The sequence below is a fragment of the Kryptolebias marmoratus genome, linkage group LG7 (assembly GCF_001649575.2).
Source record: "Kryptolebias marmoratus isolate JLee-2015 linkage group LG7, ASM164957v2, whole genome shotgun sequence".
In the NCBI taxonomy this organism is placed as follows: Eukaryota; Metazoa; Chordata; class Actinopteri; order Cyprinodontiformes; family Rivulidae; genus Kryptolebias; species Kryptolebias marmoratus.
Window position 1 is genome coordinate 16342434 of NC_051436.1, and position 25747 is coordinate 16368180.

The following is a 25747-nucleotide window of genomic DNA, read 5'->3' on the forward strand; positions in this document are numbered from 1 at the left end:
TGATGGAATAAGAATGTTTTACATTAAATTTAAATAAATGTTTTGAGTAAAAACGCTGGATTCTGTTGACAGGGTTAACGACCCTCGTAGGCCCGCGAACCCCGGATTGACAGTCATGTATCCTAGACAGTACTTAAAAATGTCTCTGGTTCGTTTTAGCTGCTCAGTCTGGAGCTGAGCTGGAATGTCCGGATCGCCTGGGTGTCATCAGTCTGCCTCGGCGGAGCGGAGCTCCACGCGCGGCTCCATCTTCTGTGCGGGACACCTCTGCCCTCAGGTCACACTCGAACGGCACGGAGAGCGAGCGGAGGTGCGCGGAGGCGGTGGCGGCGCGCGCACAGGTGACGGATCTTTGCTCCAAATAATAGCAGCAGGACGGCGCATCCCGGAGAAGCGAGACGAAACCAAATCCGCGGAGCCGAGGAAGAGCGCAGCCGAACCGGAGAGGGGCGGCGAGGCAGACCGGGCGTGGGGCCGCGGCGGAGCTCCAAACTCTCACCTGCCGGAGATGCGCGCGCGGAGAAAAGAGGATACCGGAGGCGAGGAGCGCGGAGAAGATGTTAAAGAGGCCGCCGCTGAGCCATCATCATCATCACCTTCCTCCCGGTGTGTAAAAAAGACAGACACTTCCCTTCAGCTGGGAGGACAGAGTGCGCGCGTAATGACGCATCCGGACACGACAGAAGAGACGGAAAACACGCGGCACGAGGAGGAGGCTCCCCGGGGAGGTGATTATCTGAGCGAGAGAAGTGAGTCGGATGACGGGGAGGAAGTGGATGATGAGAGTTTGGTGCTTTTTTACGAGTCCGGCCCGTGCGTCACGGAGGACGAGTCCCATTACATTACCACGCACGGGATCCAGCTCTCGGAGCTCTCTGACCACGAGGGGGACTTCGGGGTGGGCTCCTCCGCCGGCAGCTGGGACATTGAGGATGACAGCCAGGTGTACCCGTTTGTGGATTACTGCTTTGAGGGGGAGAGAGGGTGCGCGCGGCTTCGCGCTCAGGGCGCGGCGGCGGTCAGCACTCTGCCTGAAAGTGATCCGCGCGCCGCGGCCAAGTACGCCAGCCCAGAGGAGCAGAGCGGCGGCAACAGTGGGGGACAGATCCACCTGTCAATCAGAACCACCTCGCGAGCTATAAATGACCCTGGCAGCGTTCAAGAACGAGAAAATGTCCCTTATCATGCCAGGCGCGCCGGATACATGAGCCGCTGTGTGTTTAGGGGAGTGGATGGGAAGGCGGAGGCTCTGTGTGACAAGTGTCTCATAGCTGCGCCCGGACGCCTGCATTTTGGCGGCAAACTCAGAGGAAAAGAGTTGACGGAGCATTCCAGCGGCACGTCCAGCGCTGTCAGCGAGCTGGACGACGCTGACAAGGAGGTGCGCAGCCTCACAGCCAAGGCCTTCAGGAGCCTGGCCCAGCCGTACTTTGATGCGTTCAGCTTCAGCACCTCCAGCGAGTCCTCGGCCTCGGAGCTCAACAGGTGGTCCGCGTTCGTCGACCTGAAATATGGCAACATGAACGTGGACCAGAGTGCCGTCGCCCGTCAGAACCCAGACAGTAAAGGTCACAAGGGCGTCGCGCTGGCGAGCATCAAGCCTCCCAGCAGCCAGATCTTCGCTCTGAGCGGCACCCCGCGCGCACAGCAGATCCAGCTGATGGGGCAGTTCGGCCAGGGCCGCGGCGGGGTGATCCGGCTCACGGAGACCCTCAACTTCCGCTGCAATGTCAAGTCTGCGGGAGAAAGGCGAGCTCAGTTCGCACAAAACGCAGCAGGATCACGTTCCGCGGATGAGGTTACCGGCGGCGCGCAGAGCGGGGCCAGCGAGGCGCCCCTCAAAGCCATGGAGGGCACGCACAAGAAGGCCGTGTTCGCCTCGAGCCTGATCAAAAATGTCATTTCGAAGAAGATGCAGTTCGAGCAGGAGCGCAGGATGGAGAGAGGGGAGATCAGGGAGCCGCAGCAGGAGGGCGACAGGTGGAAGGGGGACCGACGGGCCTCCAGGATCTCCGAGAGCAGCTCGGACTACAACATCATGTGCGTGGACGAGCTGGGGGACATCGTGGACAGCGGCTCGTGTGACTCTCGGAGACGGGACAGGAGCGCTCCCGCACCACAAACTGATTTAGAGGCGGCGAGCGGAGCTGGAATCGATACTAAAAAAGGCGCACTGGAAGCGTCCAGGAGCACGCTGCTCCGGAGCCAAAATAGCGCGTTCAGATGCTGGAAGGACGAGGAGCTAGGGTTTCAAAAGGAGCACGGAAGCCGTCAAACTCTGCAGGACACGCTGGATGACAACGACGGCGAGGCTGATCAGCCCTCGGGCCGCGGCAAACTGACTAAAATGTCTCATTTGTTTGTGCCAAGTATCCAGCTCCTGCCCGGGGACGCAGAGGCCCGGCAGCAGCTGCAGAGCGGGAGCGGACTTCAAGTGCGCTCCGACAACACGCTGTACATCACGGACTCCAGTTGTGTGACCACGTCCAAATCCCCGGAGATTAAAATCAACCTGCGGAGCGTCAAGGACAACAAGACGGAACCCCCTGGTGTCTCCAAGCTGCGCGCTCCTCCCAACACCGCCTCCAGCCTGATCAAAACAGACGACCTCAAATGTCAGACCCTGGCTGCGGCTCTGAAGGGTGAGCCCGCCGATAAGGTCCCGCATTTTATGGTTAGAGACATCAGGGACAACAAGGGGAAGCTGCAAACGCCCATTCACCAGGTCAGAGACATGCGTAAACTGGTGAAGAGCTCGTACCACTTCGTGTCTTTGGATAACAACGAGAACAAATCCGGCCTGGCCTCGGCTGACAACCACTCAGAGCAAAAGAAACTCATGCACAACCGGAATCCCAACTCAGTGTCTCCTATAGTGATAAAATGTCAGTCTGTTAATACCAATAAAACTGGAAAACAACCAGGAAATCTGGAGTTAGTGAAACAGGAGTCATGTGACACAGACAAATCAGAAGAGGCTAAAAGTGCCCCTCCTCAGGGAGCAGAGGGGGCAGCTCTGTCATTCGAAGGAGAGCTGAGGGTTGATAACAGAGTAGCCTCGGACAAGCAGGACACGGAGTCAGAGGTTATAGAGAAGAAGCCGGAGCCAAAAATAGCGAATCAGATGGCTTTCGAAAAACTCCAGGCTGCCGTAAAAACCATGGAACAACTTTATGTGTTCGACAAGAACGAGTGGCGGAGGAAGATCGAGCCGCAGCCCCTGACAGACAGCCACGTGCTGTCTCTGATAGCCAACGAGGAGCAGGGAGGACCTGAGGAGGGAGCAGCGAGAGGGCCCAACATGGACAGGACGGTCAGAAGAGACTCCTACCCCAATATAGACAAGACCCCGCCAGCGTTAGCAACGTCCCCCGGGACTGACTGCGTCCTCAGGCGGGAGGACAAAGACCTTAAGGTCCCTCAGACATCCAGCAGCCGCGACGAAAGGTTAGGGGTGAGGTCGGCGCAAGGTCTTAGCGCCGCAGGAACCAAAAGCAAGTCCAACAAGGCCTCCACGGCCGCGAAAGTTAGCCACCCAAACGCCGCGGCACAGGCGCCTTTTGGCAACAAAGGTTTCGCCCCCAAGTCCCCTAAACTGCCCGTGTCATTAAAAATCAGCCAGACGGGAATAAGCAGGAACAAAGGAGCTGAACGGAGGGACGTGGGAAGGTTCGAACATCAGTTCTCGAGCACACCAGCTGACAACGAGAACTACTTAGCCATTCCAGTCAAATCACACCTCAGCAGCAAACCAGTCCCGGCAGCCGATAGAGCATCAGCAAATACGTTTGCAGCTCAGTCCCACCCAACCAGTCCTCCAAGACACGAGGGACCTGAATCCAGGAGCGTGGAGGACCCCTACCCGGAGATAAAACGTTCCAGCATTGTAATGGAGACCCACCCGCAGGAAGTTCCCCCTGCTACTATCTATCACTCCCTGCCACTGGGCATCTCTGCCAGTCAGCCACAGGTGTACTGCTTTTCCCCAGCGGTGACTCCAGCCCCAGCCCTGGACCCCTTTCAGGCCACTCAGAGGAAGATGCTCCTGGACCCCACCACCGGAAACTACTACCTGGTGGACACTCCTGTGCAGCCGGCCACAAGGCGCCTCTTTGACCCCGAAACAGGCCATTATGTGGAGGTGCCAATGCCGCAGCCTCCCATGACCCCTGTGCCCATGCCCATCTCACCCCTGGCTCTCAGTCCCGGAGCGTACGGTCACGCCTACATGATCTACCCGAGCTTCGTGCCCACGCCCTCGGTGATACCCGCCCGAACCCTGGTGCAGTCGCAGCTGTCGGTGCCGTCCGAGGCCGAGTGTGGGGAGAAGGCGTCCTCTCAGCAGACCGAAGGGATGTACATGGAGACTCCCTTCTACATGGCGACTGGAAAGGCTCCCCAGGCGGCCTCGGTGGCTCTGCAGCAGACCGCCTGCAGGCCACAGCACAGCTTCTCCAGCTTCAAGCAGCCGGTCATCAGCATCACCTCCCAGCAAGGGCCCCGGATCATCGCTCCACCCTCGTTTGATGGGACCACCATGAGTTTTGTGGTGGAGCACAGATAAGAGGGAGCTCACTCTGTCAGGTGAGTAGGTTTTTCACACGTTCATTTTTTAGGGGGAATTCCAATGTTTTTGCTTCATTCTGCTTTGAAAAGGTGGTGGAGTATGTTAAAATACACTACTACTACTAATAAAATACTTTGTGACAGAACATTTTTATTTACGATTAATGTACTTCCTGTGAAATGAGAGAGAACAATATTCATGCAGGCAGCTTAAACATTCATGAAAAAAGATCATGAATTGCACCAAGATATTTTAATTAAGCCTATTTATATGTTTGATAAAGAAAATATTGAATTTATATTATTGTGTCTGTTCCAACTTCCTCTCTCACATTTAAAAACAATGATTAAAATTATACAGTGAACCTTAAAAACTGCAAAAATTCTTGTTTCAACATTTATTCAGAAGCTGTCTTGGATGTTTCAGCTCAAGGCTGCAACTAATGCTGCAGTAGTGCTGACATTTGTAGTTATTTTCTTCTTAAAGGGATACTTCAGCTATTTTGAAGTGGAGCTCAGTGTAAAAGTTATGAACAGTAAATTCAACCTCAATTCTAAAGGTAGGGGTTGTTGTGGAAAATGTGTTCAAAAACTGAAAGCAATAATTTGCAAATCTCACAAACCCATATGTTTTTCACAATGGAACAAATAAACACATCAAGTGTTGAAACTAATAAACTATACCATCTTTAGGAAACAGTAGGGGAATTTTAAATGTGATGGCAGCAACATACCTGTAAAACATTGGGATGGGTTCATGTTTCCCTCTGTGAAGCATCCCCTCTTTAACAAGTAAACATCTAGAACTGAGATTTAAATTAAATAATCTGAACAGAACAGTTTTCCAATTTGCCAGAGTCCATTTTAAACAAGCTTTGTGATTGCTGGTTCAGCAATCACCCAGTAAATGTTGTGTAACAATGATACTGACTTTAAGCCTCGTCCTTTCAGCTCAGAGGTTTCTTCAGATTATTGAAATCTATTGGTATTATGATTTGTAGATGATGAGATTCCCATCCCATTGAGGAACATTTTTCTGAAATTGTTCCAGTTTTTTACAGACTGGTGCCCATCGTTATTTCTGAGAGATTCAGTCTCTTTAAAATGCTCCAATGTCTGGCTCACAGGCCATTTGCGGTCCTCAGAGTGACTTTCTGCGGCCCACAACTGCAATTTTAAGAACGAGCTTATCTTTTTTTTTAATTTTATTTTTGGGTTTTACAGAATTTTTTAAAAAAATGTTTAATATTAGGTCTAGTACAATTTTTTTCATCTTCAATTAAACACGTTTATTTTTTTTTTTTTTTCAAATTTCATGGTAAAAAGGACTACAAACCTTTACTGACTTTTACCAGTAAGTAAAATTTTACGTAATCATTCATAGAACTTGGCCAAACATAACATTTGAAGAAAGAAAACTGCTGTAGATTTAATCATCGATAGAGGGAAGTGAGACTAAATTCAGGAAATATGGAATGAGCATAATTTGCATACAATTAGATCACCTTTACTAAAGAGAATAGATAAGATAGATCCCTCTGCCAGGGAGGTTATGTGTTTGGCAGTGTCTGCCTGTCTGTGTGCAAGATTACTCAAAAAGTTATGAACTGATTTTCATTACATTTTCAGGAAATGTTGACTGGGTCTTTTTGAATAGTTGTGGCAGCACAAAACTTCCATAGTGTTTGTAGTAGTTTTTTAGTGTGATAGCAGTATATCAGGGTCCTGGGTGGAGTGTGGGGAAGCATGGTGGCAGCATATGCATGATATGGGACTTGTATGCACTGGTGTGGCTTGGGTGTTGAGAGCTTGAAGCAGGACTGACTGCTCCTTCCTCATGCCGAGGCGGCGATGGTGATCATGATGGGGTCATGGAAGCTGAGCATGGATGTGATCCCTGCAGCTGCGTTCTGAACGCTCTGAAAGAGTCATGTCAGGGTGGGTGTATAGAGACTGGTGAGGGCTAGCAAGATGCAGAAAAGTGAAGGGAAAACCTATCTGACAAGTGCTAAGAGCACAGCAGTGCTATGACTGCCTTTACTCTGAATGAGGTTTCCCAAATTCACCATAATCCAGCCATATTCTAATTAATACAATGGTGCCCAATCCTGGTACTCGAGGTAAGTTTTAGCAACATTTGCCATTGTGATCCATTTTGCAAATGCAACATTGCTAAATCTGGACACCCTCCATGTCCTGAAGGAACACTTTGAGTGTAGCTGGTATGTTTAATGTTGATGCAGCAGCTGACCAAGCCTAGGTAATGTAGGCAGCCTCATACCGAGGCTAAGACCACGATCTCAGCTTAGGAAAACTGAAATGATCAGGACAGGATATGATGTCACAAAACTGAAACCAAAGTAGGTGTGCAGTTGATTACACACAGTTGTCTTGTGTAAAGGTTATGAACAATTATTAATGTACCTGTTGTAGAGGGCTCTTTGAACAACCTTAGTTTGAAAAATATTTTGTTTCTGATAGAACTGATGAGCTAATGGCTAGTCTGAATCCAGCGACAACTGAAGTCAATTGCTGCCGTCATAAAACAACTCGAACTTCTAAAGTTGACAAAATGTCTACATTTTGATGTAGAAACTGTATCAGAAGTGTGTTGTTTGGAAATTAAAAGCATTTGACAAAAACTTTGTAAAGTTCAGACAGCTGGAAGGTGAGAGTGACACCCTCATGCTCAAAGCTGAACTTTCTGTGGTAAATTTCTAAAAATCATAAAACAAACTGTGATCGTGTCAAAGATATCAAAGCGCCAGTTCAGTCGTGTAAAGTTCGACTTTCTGTGGCCTGTTTAAACTTTAAATGTTTCTATAACGTATGTCTGAGCTGTAGAGCTCCAATAAGGCTGGATTTTCTCAGTTGTTTAAACAAAGCTGTTGTTGTGTACTGTGTTGTCAGGATTTGGGTTTAGGGTTATTGTTTTTTCGTGTTTCTGGTTATCCTGTGTTCTGTTTAACTCAGTCTTGTGTATTGGGTTTATTTCTTTTATTTTTTTTATTTGGTTGTCCTCATGTTTGGTTTGGTCTCTGTATAGTTTTTGCTCCTTGTATTCCCATCATCATTCACTTTTCCTCAGCCAATCTCTTCTTTGCCTGCCACGCCCATCTTCACCTGCCCTAAGTCAGTAATCCCTCACCTGTGCCCACTTCTCCTAATTATCTGCAGTCTTTAAAACCTGGTCATCTTCCTCACTTACTCACTGGTTGGTTGTCACTCCAATGTGCTGTCTGGGTTTCCACCCTGGATTTTGTGAGTTTGTGTTATTTAGTTGTTTTGTTGCTGCCACGTCAGTCTTTTGTTTTTGTTTCTTTTTTTGTAAATAAATTAGTTTTGCCTGGAGCTCACGATGAGTCTGTGTATTGGGTTCGCCTCACTAATCACACCCGTTATGTATAATATGTGAAAATTGTTTTTGCATTTTTTTGCAATTTTCATCTATGCCATATGATGTACTGCTATAAGTCATAGCACACAATTCTCAATTGAGACATATTTTGTGATGTATTTTTGTATGAGTTTTTCTAAAGCTGTGAGAGGATTAAGAAATCGCTAATCCTGACTAAAACAGAAGAATAACAGCTGAATAATAAAACACGATGCTGCAATGCATTGACACCATGAAATAGTCTAATTATTTTAGAAAGCTGTGATTATCAGTAAATATGATTGAACACAGCCCTTCAGTGTGTTGTTTTGACTGCTTACAGATTTACCAAGGAAGGTGGTGGTAGTGGCTTCATGTTATTTCAGTTTTACGAGATACAGATGAATTTGTAGCTTTTTGTTAAAGAAAGAGAAACCCACAAAGGTCACTGAACAATTTGAAATTGACATAATTAATATTTAAAAAAAACAACAACAACAACAACAAAAAACAATTCATTACTGAAAATCAGTTTTTGCTTTTGAATTTTGGCTCACCTGGATTATATAGAACAAACTAATGAAGCTGGCCTTGACTAAAAGGATGGTACCTTAACTCAAAATTCTGTTGCTCAACCTTTTGAGGCGATCACTGCAGTCAGGTGATTTCTGTACCTCTGAGCCTTCTGCACCTGTCCACAGGTGTTTTGTCCCACTCCTCATGAACAAACTGCTGCATCTGTCTCAGGTCTGAAGGGTTCCTCCTCCAGATGTTTCAGCTGCTTCCACAGATGTTCAGCAGAATTTAGATCAAGGCTCAGAGGGTCACTTCAGAACGGTCCAATGGTTGGTTCTGAACCATTCTTGGTGTTTTTAGCTGTTAGTTTTGGGTCATTATCCTGTTGGAGGATCCATGACCAGAGACTGAGACCAAGCTTTCTGACATTTTGCTCCAGAACGCCTTGATAGTCTTGAGATTTCATTGGACCCTGAACAGATTCAGGACCCCCTGCATCAGATGCAGCAAAGCAGAACCAGAACAGAACCAAGCCTCCTCCATGTTCCTCTGTAGGTACAGGGTTCTCTTCTTTGTAGGTTTCATTTTCGGGTCTGTGAACATTGAACTCATGGGACTTGTTGCCAGAAAGTTCGTTCTCCTTGATGCTTTGTGGCTTCTCAATATGCATTTTGGCAAATGCCTTCAACAATAGTTTTCTACTTGGTCATCTTCCATTAGGTCCAGTTTGGCTCAAACAGTGATGGATGGTACGATGTTAAAACATACCTTTAGAGTGAAACTGGTATATGGCACATTGTCTATTTTATTTTTTCAGTAGCATATTAGACAGTTGAGGCTGTGAACAACTAATAATATACTGGACTAGCCATGTATGATAATTGGGAAAGCCATCGAGCACTGATAAAATTCTCAGCTAATCGTTTCTACAGAGAGCAGCATGAAGAAACCACCTTGTAAATTTTGTTATAGGCAGATGTTTTCAATTTTTATATTAATATAAGAATCTCCATGGGAGGAATGTTTCTGGGCGCTTGTACATGCATGTGCAGGAGAGAAAGGTCAGGCGATGGCAGGCGTCCGTTATCTGTGTGCGCTGAAAAGCATCAGCTGCCATAGGACGTCAAGATCCTGGCTGGCAGTTGAGAGTCGCAGCAGTATCAGCCGGCTTTTTATAGGAGCAGTCATTAAAGACAGAGAGGGTGAGAAGCCAGCTTCATTACATAAACACAGCATGCAGCATAGCAGCAAATAGCCTCGGCCGAAGATTTGGAGTTCCCCTTCTCATTTGACAATGAGACCCACATACTTTAGAGCTCACTTATGTTTATAAAGTAAACAGATAGTCTGCCTTCTGATTGATTAGAGGCTAGGAAATGTCAACTGAAGGATGCTTCTTTTAAAAAAAAGCCAGAAAAAGACAATAAAAGCGTGTGAAAACCAAGGAAATTGTCCGATGTCAAACTGCAGTGTGGATGCTGAGTGAGTTCTGAATCACTTTGCCAAAATTCGCTGAAAAAGTGGAAACTGGGTTGTTAAGGCTAAAAGAAGCAGAACATTAGCTTCAAGGTATAATAAAAAGCAAAACGCTAGCTAAAAGCCAAAAGGAATAAACTCTTGATAAAAGCTAAAAGAATAGGCTAACTGAAATCTTATATTAGCAAAAGGCTAGCTAAAAGTAGCAAAGCTCACACTAAAAGCAGAAAAAAAAATAAAAATAACAAAAATCTACCTTAAATCAGCAAAAGGTCAGCTGAAAGCTAACATAACAAAAGGTTGGATCAAAGCTAAGAGTAGCAAAACCCTAACTAAAAGCAGTAAAAGAGTAACTTTTATTGCTAGGGGAGACAACTAGGGAGACTTAATATGACAGGCAGACAAAAACAGCATAGAAAACAAGAGTCCTGTATGAAGTGATAGACACAGGTTTGTGGTTACTATGGTGACCCTAATGAGCTACTGGTAGCAGTTTTAACATTTGTCTGGATCTTGGCTCTTTTTACACTTCTTAAACAGTTTATATAACCCAATTCCAAATAAAGTTGGGACGTTCTTTAAAACATACATAACATACATGCTTAAACTAAGAAATTGTGCCTTTTTTGTGTGTGTGTGTGTGTGTGTGGGGGGGTGATTTTGATTTTGTTGGCAGTAGCACATCTTTAAAAAGTTGTTCCAGCTCCATGTTTCTCTCTGTGAAGCATCTCCTCTTCTTTTACCATCAGTCTGTAAACATCTGGAACTGAAGAGAGCAGCTGCTGGAGGTTTTGGAGGAATGTTGTCCCATTCTTGTCCCATTCTTGAGGATTGTAGCTGTTCAACAGTCCTGGGTCGTCTTTGTGTCATGATGTTAAATGTTTTCAGTTGTTGAGGTCTGGACTGCAGGCAGCTCAGTTCAGCTCCTGGACTCTTCTATGAAGCTCTGCTGCTGGAATGGATGCAGTCTGAGGTTAAATGTTGTCTTGCTGAAATATGCAAGACCTTCACTGAAAAAAGACGTTGTCTAGATGGAAGTATTTATTGTTCTAAAAGCTGTAGGCACTAATGAACCCCCATACCATCAGGCAGGCTTTTGAACTATGTACTCATAACAGGCTGGATGGTCCCTTTTCACTTTAGTATGGAGATGTGGTGTCTGTAGTTTCCAAAAAGAATTTCAAATTTTGATTTGTCTGACCAGGGCGGCGTGGTGGAGCAGTGGTTAGAGCTGTTGACTAACAGCATGAAGGCTGCAGGATCATCTCTCTTCTGGGACCTTTCTGTGTGGATATTACTTGTTCTCCTCATGGACACATGGGTTTCTCTGGGTACTCCGGTTTCCTCCCAGTGACCAAAAACATGTATGTTAGGTTTACTGGTTACTGGTTACTCTAAACCAGGTGTAGGCAACCCTGGTCCTTGAGTGCCACTATCCTGCATGTTGTCCTTGTTTCTCTGCTCCAACACACCTGATTCAGTGGTTAAATCACCTCTTCATGTTCTGCAGAAGCCTGTTAATCACCCATTGATTCAAATCAGGTGTGTTGGAGCAGAGAAACAAGTAAAACATGCAGCATGGTGGCCCTCGAGGACCAGGATTGGAGACCACTGGTCTAAACTGTTCCTAGGTGTGAGTGAGAGAGTGAATGATTGTTTGTCTCATTTGTCCCAATGTAGTTTTGTGATGGACTGGAGACCTGTCCAGGGTGTCGCCCGCCTTCACAGTGACTGCTGGAGATAGCTACCAGCTCCCTCCGACCAGAAAAGGAAAAGCGGAGTTTCTGGATGGTGTTCACATCTGGCTTCTTCTCTGCCTGATAGAGCTTTAAGCAGCATCAGTGGATGTCAGGGTGAGCTGTGTTTACAGACAATGATCTGTGGAAGTGTTCCTGAGTCCATGCAGTGATGTCCAGAACAGAATCAGACGTTTTTACTGCAGTGGCCCCTGAGAGCCCAAAGATCACAGACATCCAGTGTTGACTTTCAGCCTCGTCCTTTGAGCTCAGAGATTTCTGCAGATTTCTAAAATCTTCTGATAATATTATGAACTATAGATGATGGGATAAACAAAGTCTTCCCAATTTTATGTTGAGGAACATTCTGGAATTGTTCCACTTTTTTTAGATGCAGATTTTGACAGTCTGGTGAACCTCTGCCCATCTTTACCACTGAGAGATTCAGCCTCTGAAATGCTCTTTTTAGCCCTGCAGCTGTTTTTGTTGTTGCTCCTGTTCCAACTTTGACATGTGTTGCTACCATCAAATTCAAAATCACCTTTTTCCCCAAAAAAATGGTACATTTCCTTAGCTTAAATATTTTGTAAGTTTACTATGTTAGATTGTGAATAAAATATAGGTTTATGCTTTTTGCAATGGGATTCTGTTTTTATTTACATTATAAACGATGTTGCACATCAAAACATTGGCATTTTTTTCAACTTACCATAGATTATTACAATGGCAAGTTCGAAAGTACTTTTGAATTTTAGATAATAAAGTTGATCAGCGTTGGAAGTGTGAGCAGTTGCAACAATGGCATGATTGTTGTTCAACATAACCAAAAAAAAAAAATATATATATATATATATATATATATATATATATATATATATGCTTATTTCAAACTACACCTATAAAGGAGAACTCTTTAGTTAGATGTTGTTCAGGAAGTAATTTGACTTATTTGAAAGATCATTAAAATCAATTATTTGTCAATGTATTCTTGATGCTGCATTTATGTGAACTATAGACATTACTATTATTATTATTTCCCACGCTGAGACAAAGATTAACTCTGAAAATATTTTGCTTAATTTCCATTCTACCTGTTGTTTTCATATGAACTGTCTCTTCTGTTTTCTTGGTTTTCCACAGGATGAAGTTTGCTGCAGAACTGGACTGGGTTTGCTTTACGTGGATTTTTTTTCTTTTTTTTGTGATGATAGATATTTTTGTTCAGGAATTTGTATTGAAGAGCTGCTTCACTTAGTTTGACTTTGTACAAGCATAAACATAATTTCACCAAACCGAAAGATTTAATTAGGCAGGGTTTATCAAGATTATTTGTATCGGTTAGGTTATGATGATTTCTTTTTGTTTGTTGGTTCAACGTGCACAAACAAACACAAACATGAACAGAATAGAAGTCCAGTTGTTTTTGTTTTTTAACTTTTTTTGAATTCACAAACATGAATTTTTCAGTTACTTTATGCATGAATGTTTTTCTGTTTTTCCTCCATATGATGAGAAGATGAAGAGACACCTCTGGGTTAAATATGACCTGCAGGCTGATTTTTTTTATTATTATTATGATTTTCTTTTTCACCTAGAAGAAAAAATTTACAGAGATTTATTTGTACTTGATATTTTTGAGCATGTGGATCTGCTGGACAGTCCATCTTTCTTTTATTTATTAGCAAACAGTGAAAATATGTCACAGCCTTGTTGTTATTTCAGAAAAATATTATTTTTTAATGAATTCTGTAACTATTTGACAGCGATTGATGCATTTGATATAACTGGCAGTTGAATCTATTGAACAGAACAGACCCAGATGGAAGAAAGTTGACGTGAAAGTCTGAACCCACAGTGGTTGATCAGTCCAACTTTACACTAGATGAAAACCCACCTACACTCCTATGACCTATGAGAACGTCAATCATGAAACTGCTATGCTCTTAGTATGCAACAAAGTTTTATTATCTGCTATTTTCTGCATTCCTAAGACACTCCCTTGCTCCCTTATTATAGCCTTTACATTAATACACACACTCTTGGATCAAGTCAGGATGCAGCTACGAGCCACAAGATTGTGCTTATCTAGCACAATCCTACCACCAAGGGTATTGTATCTGCAGTAGGTTGTTTTTAAAATCAGGATCTGCAGATTTTTTTTATCCTGTATATGGCATAACAGTTTCAGCCTTGCTGTGGAGGAGAAAACACCATCAGCATCACAAGGAAGTACAAGTGAAGAAGTTTTTGAAGGCCACATCCATCCTGATTCAATACAGTTCAGTTTATTTATGTAATATTAAGCAAAATTAATCTCATGGCACTCTACAAAGAAAAAAAACAAAGTCTAAATCAAACATTCAATTCAGTCAAAAACAGATCCAGATTCAAACCCAATTACAGTCAGTTCATTCCAACTATAACACAATATGCATATTTACAGTACATTATGAAATCCCATTTAATAAGTTTCCTGTCTAAGGAAGCCAGCAGATTGCATCAAATCTTTGCTTTATGCAGTCCTCCATCCCGAGCAGCACAGAGGTGACAGTGGAAAGGAACAACTCCCTTTCAACAGGAAGAAACCTCTATCAGAACCAGACTTAGGATGGGCAGCCATCTTCCTCAACCAGCTGGGGGTTGAGAGGACAGGAAAGAGACACAGACACAGAAGGACTGGTCCAGGTGTGGTTTCTATGGCAAGAAAAATGGAGAAAAAAAGTTAATGGCAGCAATAATTACAAGTACAAACATGGAGAGTAGAGAGAGTAAAGACAGGGTGGAGGAAATGTGTTCAGTTTGTCCTCCAGCAGTCTAAGCCTATAGCAGCAGAACTAAGGGATAGTTCAAGAAACCCAAGGCAAAGGAACTAAACTCACCCTGGAAGCTGTAAGGATGGATGTCAGGTGGAAATGCTAAGGAGACACATTACTGATACAGAGATGAGGTCATGGTGAGTCAGTAAAACATTAAGATGACAAGCCTGTTATCGTTCCATATTCTCTTCAACTTTAATTCACACTGGGATATTTCACAGAGACCCCCTTTCTCTTAAAATAATCCACCTATTCATTTCATACTGTATGTTTTTTTAACCTACTGGTTCCACTGATAAGAGTGCTCATCAATCCACAATGTTACTGTCTTGTTTTGACAGCATTTTGAAAATGTGTGTTCAAACACATCATGTATGGGTCAGAAATAGCTTTTTCTCCCGAGGATTGTGGGGAAATAACAAATAAAAAAAATCCACAGTTGGACCTGATGCTTCACAAACTGTTTCCAGGGCCGTGTTTTCAAAGTCTTACATGATGATTTGAGCAACTTTCTGAACAGTCAGTAGATGTTTTGCAGGGGTAAATGGAAGTAGGGTTGCTGTAGTGACTGATGCAGATGTTTGAGTGTTGATGAAGAAAGTGGTGCGTGCAGACTGAAAGGGGACTTTATATGGACACTGAACCAGTGAAAACTTGAGATGTAATATTCAAATTAAAACCCAAACTGTCAAATATGTGTGTTTGTGTTTTTGTTTTATTTTGTTAGTTTTGCCAATTTGTTCAGTAGAAAATGGTTTGGTTTCTCTTCATAACAATGCCAACTCTATGGGAAGCTGGTATACCTGGTTTGGAGCTCTTTAAGTAAAACTGTTATGTGAGATTGATTGAAATGTGTGTTTTGCAAATGTACAGTGTTAAAAGGAGATTGTATCTGCAAGTGATGTGACATGAAATGTTAAAAAACTGTTATTTAATGTGAAAACTAAATAAACAATGCAACCCTTTTGGAAACTTGTTCTGTCCCTTGTTGTTGAATCGATGTAAATAAGAACCTACTGCAGCATTTCAATCAGATTAAGGTGCTTGACTCTGATTGGACCATTGCAGCGCCTTCATTCTTTTTTTTTTTCTGAGCCGTTCCTGTTGTAGATCAGCTGCTGTGTTTGGGATCATTATTCTGTTGAATCATGACCCAGTTTGGTCCAACCTTCAGCTGTCAGACAGATCGTCTCACATTTAACTCCAGAAACCTTTGGTCCACAGAGGAGTTCATGGTCGACTCAATGACTGCGAGGAGCCCAGATCATCAGCCCTCCACCACCGTGCTGACAGGTGGTATGCAGTGTTTGTGCTGATATGCCAAACATGCTGCTGTGTAATAAGAGCAAACATCTCTACTTTGGTCTTGTCTGCCCAAAAGACATTGTTCCAGAAGTCCTTGGTTTAGTCAAGTGAAACTTTACAAACTAAAGTTGTGCTGTTACGAGAGAAGAAGCTTTCTGCTGCAACCCTTTCAAATGAGCCATATTTGTTCTGTCCCCTACTGTTCTGTCGTGAACTTTAACCTTTGACCTGCTAACTGAGGCCTGTAGAGTCTAAGATGGAGCTCGTCGAACATCCGCTTTTAAGAAAATTGTCAGGAACTCTTGAGAAACAGATTATTTTTTCATGTCATGATCTGTAGAAGCCTAGAAATAAAACATGATTCTAAATTTGACACAACTGTACATTTTCACTTCAGCTAGTGCTCACATAAACATAATTTAGTGGTCTCACTTTTGAAACAAAAATTAAAGATCTAGCATTTCATATCCCACAAAGGTTAACTGTCTGTAGGTGTACATCTAGTGATTTCTTTCTGAAAGTTTTATGAAAATTTATCCAGTGTCTCATGAGCTAGTTACTAACAACCAGACAAATGAGCACAAGCAAAAACATTATCTCGTCACCCTTTGGCAGTGGATGATAATGCATAAACAAGACTACCTACCATTTCATAATTTTTAGCTATATGGTGCCGATCACTGGTCTGAACTTGGAGATAATCCTCTTAAAGCTGCAGGGTTACAACTGTCATGAGCGTTACCCGGTTAATTTCAGTTTATCTCAGTTTGGCAGTGTTTACTGCAGATGACTTCTCCCATGCCTTCTCTTAATGCAAATCTTTCTCTGGACTTAGGATTTATAGGGAGCAAAATGCTGGCTTCTCACCACTGATGCTGGAACAGGCTGTGGGCCCACGCTGTATTTAGGCTAGGGGGTGGGGATGGGGGTGCACGCAGGGTCATGTTGCAGGGCTGTAACTATATATCCTCGGAGGCATTTAATCTGAGTGTGTTGATGATGCATACCATCACACCCGGAGCCATACCATGCACACATAACCCTGACTAATATGAAATGCATCCTGCAGTTAACACTCTAGCAGGTTTACACTAAATTTCAGCTACACATTGTCTTTTGTAATGAACGCTTTATTCATACCAGCAGTCATTCTGCCTAATCAGTATCATTTTATGCTTACAAAAATGCAAAACAATGGATCTTATTTCTAATGAACTGGTTTTTTGGGTTTTTTTTTTATTCCTTTCATGGTCAGCCAAAATTTTGTCTGTGATCCCAGGTACACAATGACATTTAAAAGTATTTATGCTTTATTTAAAGTTTTCTATTTTCTTTTCACCAGATGATCAAACAATCATCTGGTCCTTACCAGGTCTTAAAATATGTAAATGACTTAAACCCTGGAACTCCCTGTCAGACTCTACAGGCCTCACTTAGCAGGTTAAAGGTCATGACAGGACAACTAGAAAAAGACTGAACAAGTATGACTTGTTTGGAAGGGTTGCAGGAGACAGCCTCTTCTTTCTCAAAACAATATGGCAGCATGACTGAAGTTTGTAAAGCTGTAACTTAATGAGCCGCAAAACTTTTGGAACAATGTTCTTTGGACACATGACACCAAAGTAGAGATGTTTACCCATAATGCACAGTGTTCCATGTTTGAATAACAAACAACATATCACCACAAACACCTTGCAGCATCTGTCAGCACGGTGGTGGAGGGCTGATGGTTTGGGCTCCTTTCATTGAGTCATTGAGTCGATCATGAACTCCTCTGTCGACCAAAGGTTTCTAGAGTCAAGTGTGAGACCATCTGTCTGACACCTGAAGCTTGGACCAAACTGGGTCATGATGCAGCAGAACAATGATCCCAAACACAGCAGCTAATCTACAACAGAACAGCTCAAAAAGGAAAAAATCAAGGTGCTGCAACGGTCCAATCAGAGTCCAGAACCTCAACCTGATTGAAATGATGTAGTGGGAACTTTAGGAGAGCTGAACAGAAATGATTGTCCTCAATGAACTAAAGCAACGATGGAAAATTGAGTGGGTCAAAATTCCCCTACAACCATGTGAGAGACTGTTCAGTTTATAGAAAAAAAAGAAACTAAGAGATATTGCTGCAAAAGATGTTTTTAAGCTGTTATGAAAGAACTACGTTTTCACAGACTTTCTCAACATTTGGATCACTTTTTGTGAAATAAACAACAAACGGTAATATATAATATGTTGTTGTTCATCTATAACCTGGTAAGGACCAGAAAGTCGTACATCATGTCACAAAACCTTGTGTTTGTTTTACCAATCAGCTGATGCCTTCAGGTGCTCTTTTATTTGTGCGTTCACGATTTGAACGAGCTCAGTTCTTATCATTTAGGAAAAACAAAAACCATTTTAATAGAGAATAAGACAAAGTAAATGTATATATCATTTAAACGCTGCTACCTGTTCAGTGTATCAAGTTATTTTAATATGAGTCTGGAGAAAACTGAAATAAAATCACCTCGTCAGTCGATTCAGTTAAATCCCATGTTATTGAATGCATCTGGCGCTGCTGAGTGACGTCACGCGTGCGCCAAACTGTAACGTGTAGTCAGCAGCTTTTCGCTGAGTAGTTTTGGTTTTCTGGTGTAGTGATAAAGCACCTTTTTACGCGGATTTTGGTTCGTCTTTAACTAACCAGCGGTTAGTTTTCCGGAGCGCTCACGAACACGGCGCCATGAGCGAGCAGTCACCGGTCATCTCGGCTGATGACAGCGGGAAAAGTGAAGCTCCGGGCCGGCAGGAGGAGAGCAGCGGCGGTCAGAGGAGTGGGAACAGTAACGGAGAAGACCCAAACCTATCCAAAAGGCAAAAGAAAAAGCTTCTGAAGCAGCAGAAATGGGAGGAAGAAAGGGAGCTGCGAAAGTAAGTCTGCCACAGTCATTTAAAACCACAGTTCGGAACATTTAAAGACACTGTTTTAACTAGTTAGACCAAAACTTTTTAATATATTTTCTCCAATGTAATGTATTTTTTTTTATTAAGAGGGGCAAATGTTGCCCTCAGTTAACATTTGTTTATATAGCTCCAATTCTCAATAAAAGTAATCTTAGAGCTATAAAAAGCAAAAAGTCCACATAATAACAAATTAAATGGAATCTAATTTACTTCTAAACAGACCCAGATTCAAATCCAATTACTTACAATCCATTTAATTCAATAAAAATACAATGCAACCAAAATTAGGACATTACAAACAGCAAATCAAGAAAAAGTTGTCTAAGCAAACCAGCAGATGGCATCAAATCTTCACTTTGACTCAGTCCTCCATCCTGAGCAGCTCAGAGGCAACAGTGGAAAGAAATGACTCTTTACAGGAAGAAACCTCCAACAGAATCAGAACCAGGCTCAGGTTGGGCAGCCATCTTTTTCAACCAGCTGTGGGTTGAGAGGGCGGGAAAGAGACACAGACAGGACTGGTCCAGGTGTAGTTAACTGTGAGAAGTACACATTTTGAGAAGTTTCTATGGGAATAAAAATGTGGGAAATAAAGTTAATGGCAGCAATAATTGCAAATGCAAGCATGGGGAGTAGAGAGGGAAGACAGCAGCAGAGTGGAGGAAATGTGGTTAGTTTGTCCTCCAGCAGTCTAAGCCTATAACAGCAGAACTCAGGGATAGCTCAGGAAACCCAAGCCAATCCTGACTATAGGATTTATAAAAAAAGAAAGTCTTAAGCTGAGTCTTAAAAGTAGACAGAGTGTCAGCCTCATGGACAGAAACTGGAAGTTGGTTCCACAAGAGAGACTGAGAACTGAAAGCTCTGCCTCCTGTTCTACTTTTAGAAACTCTAGGAACCACAAGTAAACCTGCAGTCTGAGAGCAAAGTGCTCTGTTAGGAAAATATGGTACAATAAGATCTTTAATATGAGATGAAACTTGGTTGTTTAGAAGTACCTAAATTAAAATTATGAGTATTTATAATTGAAGTTGAGCAATATTTAGAGATACTACCCAGTGTTTGATTTTTTTTCTTTCACTACTAACTGTGCAACAAAATTTTAAAAATAGGTTCAAAAAAGTAATGATTGTATATGATGTGTATTCACAATGATGAGGTCACAGTAGGCTGTGTGGGTTTTGGTGATCACCTGCCATTATAAAGGTATGAGTAAATTTGAAGGGAATATTCATCAAGTCTGTCGGACTTTTCCTCTGAGGATCACAACGTGAATGACAAAGAATATAATGATCAGACAGTGCAAAAGATCGAATTGCAAGGGGTTCAACCTTACCTGTTTGAGACAGTTTGGTTGTGAGTCCCAAGCCCTGACAGTTGATATCTTGACTGGTAAAGCTGAAGCAAATGATCCTGAGAATAACGATCATTCTCCTGTTTTCTGAGTGATGTGATTTATTATTTTTTTTAAATTTAATTTACTTTGTTTTCTTACTTCCTCCCAAATGTGTTGAGTGGAATGATGGCCGTGTGAAGGATGTCGTGTGTTTGTTTGTTTTTTAAACAAATTGGCTCAAACTGATTTCTGCAGATTTTGGTTGGTTGGGGGGGGGATTCTGGCCATTCCATTCTGCTCCAGTCCTCTTCACAAACCACTTCCATGTATTTATCGTCACAGTATCAGAAAATCCATGCAGTGTTCTCATTTATGACTCGGATGTTTGCTGTTGGCAAACTGAATACTGAAGAGAAGCAAACACCACCAAATAAGACACAAAGAAAAGTCCAAATGAGCATACTCGGAGAGATTCTGTTTACCTGACTTCAGCTTTTTGGGCTGTCAACCTCAGGTACACGCTTTATCAAGATGAAATAATTTATAACAAAATAGAAATAATAACTGTGGGATGTTACTGTATGTGATGAACTATAAAAACTAGTAGATTTTCAAACAGGTGATTGAAACTAAATGACTGTGAAGCACAGGTCTACTTCACGGCAGATATTCTCATATGAAAGTGTAGGAAAGGCACAGATGTATTAACAGTGGCTGCAAATGTCTGCCGCGAAATAGGCCTGATGGGCAGAGGATTACTATGTGTATTTATACAGCTTAGAAATATGTTTCTTAAACGAAATATTAAAAAAGGATTTGCATATTTCTTCATCAAAGGTGCGACTGTTATTAAAGTATTCAGGAAATCTGCAAGAATTCAGGTCTGTAAGGGTACAAGAGTAAACCTAAACTGGACACTTGTCTCCTCCAGTCCTGCAGACGTGATTGTCTTAAGAACTGTTGTGCTGAAACCTCCTGTAGTGACCCAACTCTGGTTATATCAGGTTAATCTTGGTGTCACACACAAATACAGGAACCTGTGCCGGATTGAGCTAACCAATGAAGTGAATGTGTGATCATCGGAAGCTGCCTTTCGTCCTCTTCAGGCAGAGAAGAAAGGAGAGGAAGCTGCAGCGCCGACAGAGGCAGGATAACCAGGAGCGGGAGAGAGGAGACGGTCAGAGTGCCAGGAAACGGCCACGGCGGGACATGACGCCCAGCTCTCTGAGGCTGGTGGTGGACTGCGGCTTCGACGACCTCATGCTTATGAAGGTACGCAGGTGTAAGCATGGTTTCAGGTAATCTGACTAAGGAACTGGCTGTGTGGATTTGATATGTACCAGACAACCTTCTTACTCGTCGTGCTGTTGCCTCTTCAGGACGTTCGGAAGCTTCACAAACAAATTCAGAGGTGCTACGCCGAGAACAGACGAGCCTCCCATCCGGTCCAGGTCAGTGCTGCCAATACAGATACTGGAACCAAATGTTTACATAAATCCGTATAAAATGACAGAGACATTTTTTTCTTACTGTCTGACATTAAATCAGACTAAAGCTTTCCTGTTTTAGGTCAGCTAGGATTCACAAAATTATTTCTATTTGTAAATGCCATTATTAATGAAAGAATCATTATCTTGTGAGAGTATTTGGTATCATTGCCTTTAAACTGTATGACTCAGACATTTTGGGTTTCCTCCCACAAGCTTCTCTCAGTAGTTTACTGGAGTTTTGTCCCATTCCTCCTGACAGAACTGGAACTGAGGAGGTTTCCAGGCTGCCTCTCTTGCTTTATACTCGTGTATAATAGTTAGAACATATGAACCTTCAGCCAAGTAGGAACCAGAGTTGTGGAGGTCCACAGTTCTCTTCTTGATATCTTGGCAGATTTCTTTGTTTTCCCATGATGTCACACAAAGAAGCAGAGTGTTTGAGGTGTGCCTTAAAATACATCCACAGGTGTTCACCAAAATAACTCAAATGTTGTCAATTAACCAATCAGAAGCTTCTAAAGCCACAACATCATCTAACCGGCCTAAAACAGGAAAGGTTTAGTCTGATTTAATGTCAGACAGTGGGAAAGAAAATGGTTTTGTGTCTTTTTATACGGTGTATGGAAACATCTGGTTTCCACTGCAGGAGCATCTGCAACTCAGAGCAGCTGTGACAGTCATCCTCTGCTCTCACTTCTTCAGTTTTACCTGACGAGCATGGGAGGACAGCTGAAACAGAGCCTGGACGAAAAGGACAAAGGATGGATAAACTGGAAGGTACCCACAACCAGTCTGATGCTTGTTTTTTGTTAATATTCTTGGTGTTGAACACAAATCAAAGACACCACATGTAGTTATTGCTATAGGAAATCTCACATGCCAGTCAGAATCTGTAATCACCTACAGTGGGTACCAAAAGTATTCACCCCCTCTGTATTCATTTTCGGTCTGACTTTAAGTAATGGACCTAAATATATATTTATATGCAGAAGACTTGGGTTCAATAAGCTCAACCTGTGGACAGTCGAAGTATCAGATGATCTCAGTATGTGTAAACCTGTTCTGGTTGATCCCAGAATCAACAGCACTAACTAGTGCGGGCCACCACCAAGCAAGTGACATGAAGACCAAGGAACTCTCCACACAGGTCATGGCAGCATGACAGCTTGGTGGTCAGCACTGTTGCCTCACAGCAAGAATGTCCCGGGTTCAAGCCCCAGACCTGGGGTCTTTCTGTGTGGAAATTGCATGTTCCCCTCATGTTTGCATGGGTTTCCTCCCTCAGTCTAAAAACATGCACGTTAGGCTGCCTTCAAAAAGAGATCTGTGATCTTAAAGGGATTTGCCTGATTAAAAAAAAATGTTAATAATGAAGAACTTCTGCAAAAGGTGGCAACACAAAGTGCTGAGCTGAGTGAGGGATAGTTATGTTTTCAGTGTTTGCATGGTAGTTGTAGTCGTATAAATTAAAAGAAACAAACCACCTAATTTTCCTTTGGCATTTTCCCTGTTTTGTTTCCTTATAACTTGGAAATTCAAAGGGGGTGAATACTTTTGCGGCCCATTGTAGTTACTATAACATTTCTTATAAAATAGAAAGTAAACTTCCCTTCAATAACAACTAGGTAAATTACTTTCTTGTAAAGATTATTTGTCCCTAATGTAACAGTGCAGTCTTCTGTGTGTGTATGTGCGTTCTGCTCATTTGTGCAGGACATTAGCATTAAAACAGAACATTACAGTGAAGTTTTGGCCAAGGACGACCTGGTGTACCTGACCTCGGACTCTCCCAACGTCCTGGAGGAACTGGACCAACAGAAGGCTTACGTGATCGGAGGCCTGGTGGACCACAACCACCACAAGGTCAACCAGACAGGGGCCCTCAGGCACACGTTAAAGACCCGGGGCACTGGTTTGATTATATCTCACCTTCAGGGTTTATTTATTTATTTTGCAGGGGATTACCTACGAGAGGGCGAAGGAGCTCGGGATTGAACATGCACAGCTTCCTCTCAGCAGTTTTGTAAAAATGAACAGTCGGAAAGTTTTGGCAGTCAATCATGGTAAGGATTATAAATGAATCCAAACCTTCAACGTCCAGATGTTGCATCTTGTAAGTCAGAATAAATGACACTTATGTATTTATGTTTGGTGTATTCCAAAATTCCTTTGGCTTGTTGGTGGTCTAAAGGTTTAAATGATGGTGTTTGCATGAACCAGAATCAAATACTGAAGACTGGAGTTGCTTTAAGACGACAGCAGTCCACTTTGGTATTAGCTGTGTTCGGACTAGCTGTTGGCTCATCAGTCCTGTGAGAATTAAACTATTTCTCCAAACTGAGTTCGTTTAAAAAGCTTTTCTACAACCACTGGCAAACAAATAATGGAATCACAAATCTTAGAGGATTTTCTTTCAATTATTTACTATTGTATAAAGAAGTAAATCACAAACAGCCACAAAGCTATCTGCTACTCTTTACTGGAACAGTAATGATGTGACCATCGGTGACTTCGGTAGTTCTGGTTTTATGAAACCGAAGCTTCAAAGTCAGAAGACTTGATTTGTTTCTCCTGCTTCCTTCTGTCCTGCAGTGTTTGAGATCATCTTGGCGTATCTGGAGAAGGGCAGCTGGAAGGAAGCTTTCTTTACCATCCTGCCTCAGAGAAAAGGAGCCGTGGCCATCAACCAGGACGGAGAAAACACTCCGGAAAAAGACGAGGAACAAGAGTCCCATTCTGATTCTGACCCCGACACAGCCGAGCAAACGGAGACCAGAGATTAATGTTGTGGACAAATGGACTTAAATGATGAGAAGACCTAAAAGTTATTATTTTTTTTAAATCCAAAGTGAAGTTTTTCTTTAACAGTTCCAAACATTTTGTGTTTTATTGCATATTTATTGAAATGTTTGCTTTTTCAGTTGTACATATCTTGACACAAGGGCTATGACATGTTTTGCTACAAGTACTGCATTCAGTTCACTTCTTTTTAATTTGTTTTTTTTTAACCTTCATGCTGTAGCTGTGAGACATGTCAAATGAAGCCATTTAAAGAGAAGAAAATGTGAATATTAAGCATCATAAAAGCAGCACTTCATCATATGTGTTGTTTTGTTCAGCTGTTGGGGAAACGGTCAGAGAGCATCTTTAATCTGAACATCATACCTGCCATTCAATCTGAAAAGAAACGCATTTAACTAATCCGAATTGTAGAAAAATCAATTATGTTAAGAAACTTGCATTTCTGGATGCATATCACCTGCTGCCTTGCATCCCAGTCATAAACTAAGATCATCTTGTGATAAGAAATGACGGAGTTGTTTGGTCGAACCTTGTAGATGACATGTGAGAATCCACGCAATCCTGCAAGTTCTTGTGAGACATACTGGCGCTCAGACTATGTTTTGAGCATTACTCTCAGCTACTATCACACCAGATTTTAGCTCAATATCTATAAGGTTACTTGAGTTACAGCTATTTTTGTGTTGGTTAAAGTTGATTAGCTGTGGTGGCCACCTTTAAGTGGGTTGATTTCAAAATTTAATCAAGTGTAATGGTACATCCAGCGATGACTTTCTGAGAGTTTCAGTAAAATCTGTTTGGTGGTTCATGAGATATTCTGCTAACAGAGACTGGGTTGATGCCAACATTTAATGCTAAAGGTTAAGTAAAAACTACTGCACAATATTTAGGGCCTCATAGATAGTTGGGAGTTATGCTCAGCTGCTACCACACCAAATTTTAACTTAGCATCTTTAAAAGTAGCCGAGTTATCGCCAATTTTGTGTTTTTAAAGGTTAGTTGGCTGTAGGAGCCTTTTTGAATTGGGCTGACTCTAAAAGTTAATCAGTTGTAAATGCACACCCACGGACTCCGTAGACTTCAGTAGTCAATGACAAAGATTTAAAAACAGATCTTGCATGATCAGTTAGTGCTCAGACTACAGGTGCTGGTCATAAAATTAGAATATCATGAAAAAGTAGATTGATTTCAGTAATTCCATTTAAAAAGTGAAACTTGTATATTATATTCATACATTAAATACAAACTCATATATTTCAAATGTTTATTTCGTTTAATTTTGATGATTACAAATGACAACAAATGAAAATCTCAAATTCATCATATCAGAAAATTAGAATCTTGTGAAAAGGTTCAAAATTGATGGCACCTGGTACCACACTCTAATC

At 42.5% G+C, this 25747-nt stretch overlaps 2 protein-coding genes across 2 annotated transcripts; both read left to right on the forward strand.

Moving 5' to 3' along the window:
* The first annotated feature begins 184 nt into the window (after positions 1-184).
* On the forward strand, positions 185-14335 carry lg7h4orf54 (linkage group 7 C4orf54 homolog). The gene is made up of 2 exons (XM_017426984.3): positions 185-4584; positions 12811-14335. Exon 1 carries the CDS (start codon positions 185-187, stop codon positions 4562-4564), a length of 4380 nt encoding a protein of 1459 aa, XP_017282473.1. The 3' UTR covers positions 4565-4584; positions 12811-14335.
* A 4007-nt stretch (positions 14336-18342) lies between these two features.
* trmt10a (tRNA methyltransferase 10A) lies at positions 18343-24659 on the forward strand. The gene is made up of 7 exons (XM_017427010.3): positions 18343-18698; positions 21174-21339; positions 21447-21518; positions 22260-22334; positions 23271-23420; positions 23515-23620; positions 24150-24659. Exons 1-7 carry the CDS (start codon positions 18511-18513, stop codon positions 24338-24340), a joined length of 948 nt encoding a protein of 315 aa, XP_017282499.1. The 5' UTR covers positions 18343-18510; the 3' UTR covers positions 24341-24659.
* Positions 24660-25747: the final 1088 nt, after the last annotated feature.

What these genes read in the sequence shown, in the direction of transcription:
- lg7h4orf54 (XM_017426984.3), top strand. Translation starts at nt 185, where the DNA reads ATGTCCGGATCGCCTGGGTGTCATCAGTCTGCCTCGGCGGAGCGGAGC.
- trmt10a (XM_017427010.3), top strand. Translation starts at nt 18,511, where the DNA reads ATGAGCGAGCAGTCACCGGTCATCTCGGCTGATGACAGCGGGAAAAGT. An exon ending in GAAGAAAGGGAGCTGCGAAA is followed by an intron (nt 18,699 to 21,173) that starts GTAAGTCTGCCA and finishes CGTCCTCTTCAG; the next exon opens with GCAGAGAAGAAAGGAGAGGA. An exon ending in AAGGATGGATAAACTGGAAG is followed by an intron (nt 22,335 to 23,270) that starts GTACCCACAACC and finishes TCATTTGTGCAG; the next exon opens with GACATTAGCATTAAAACAGA.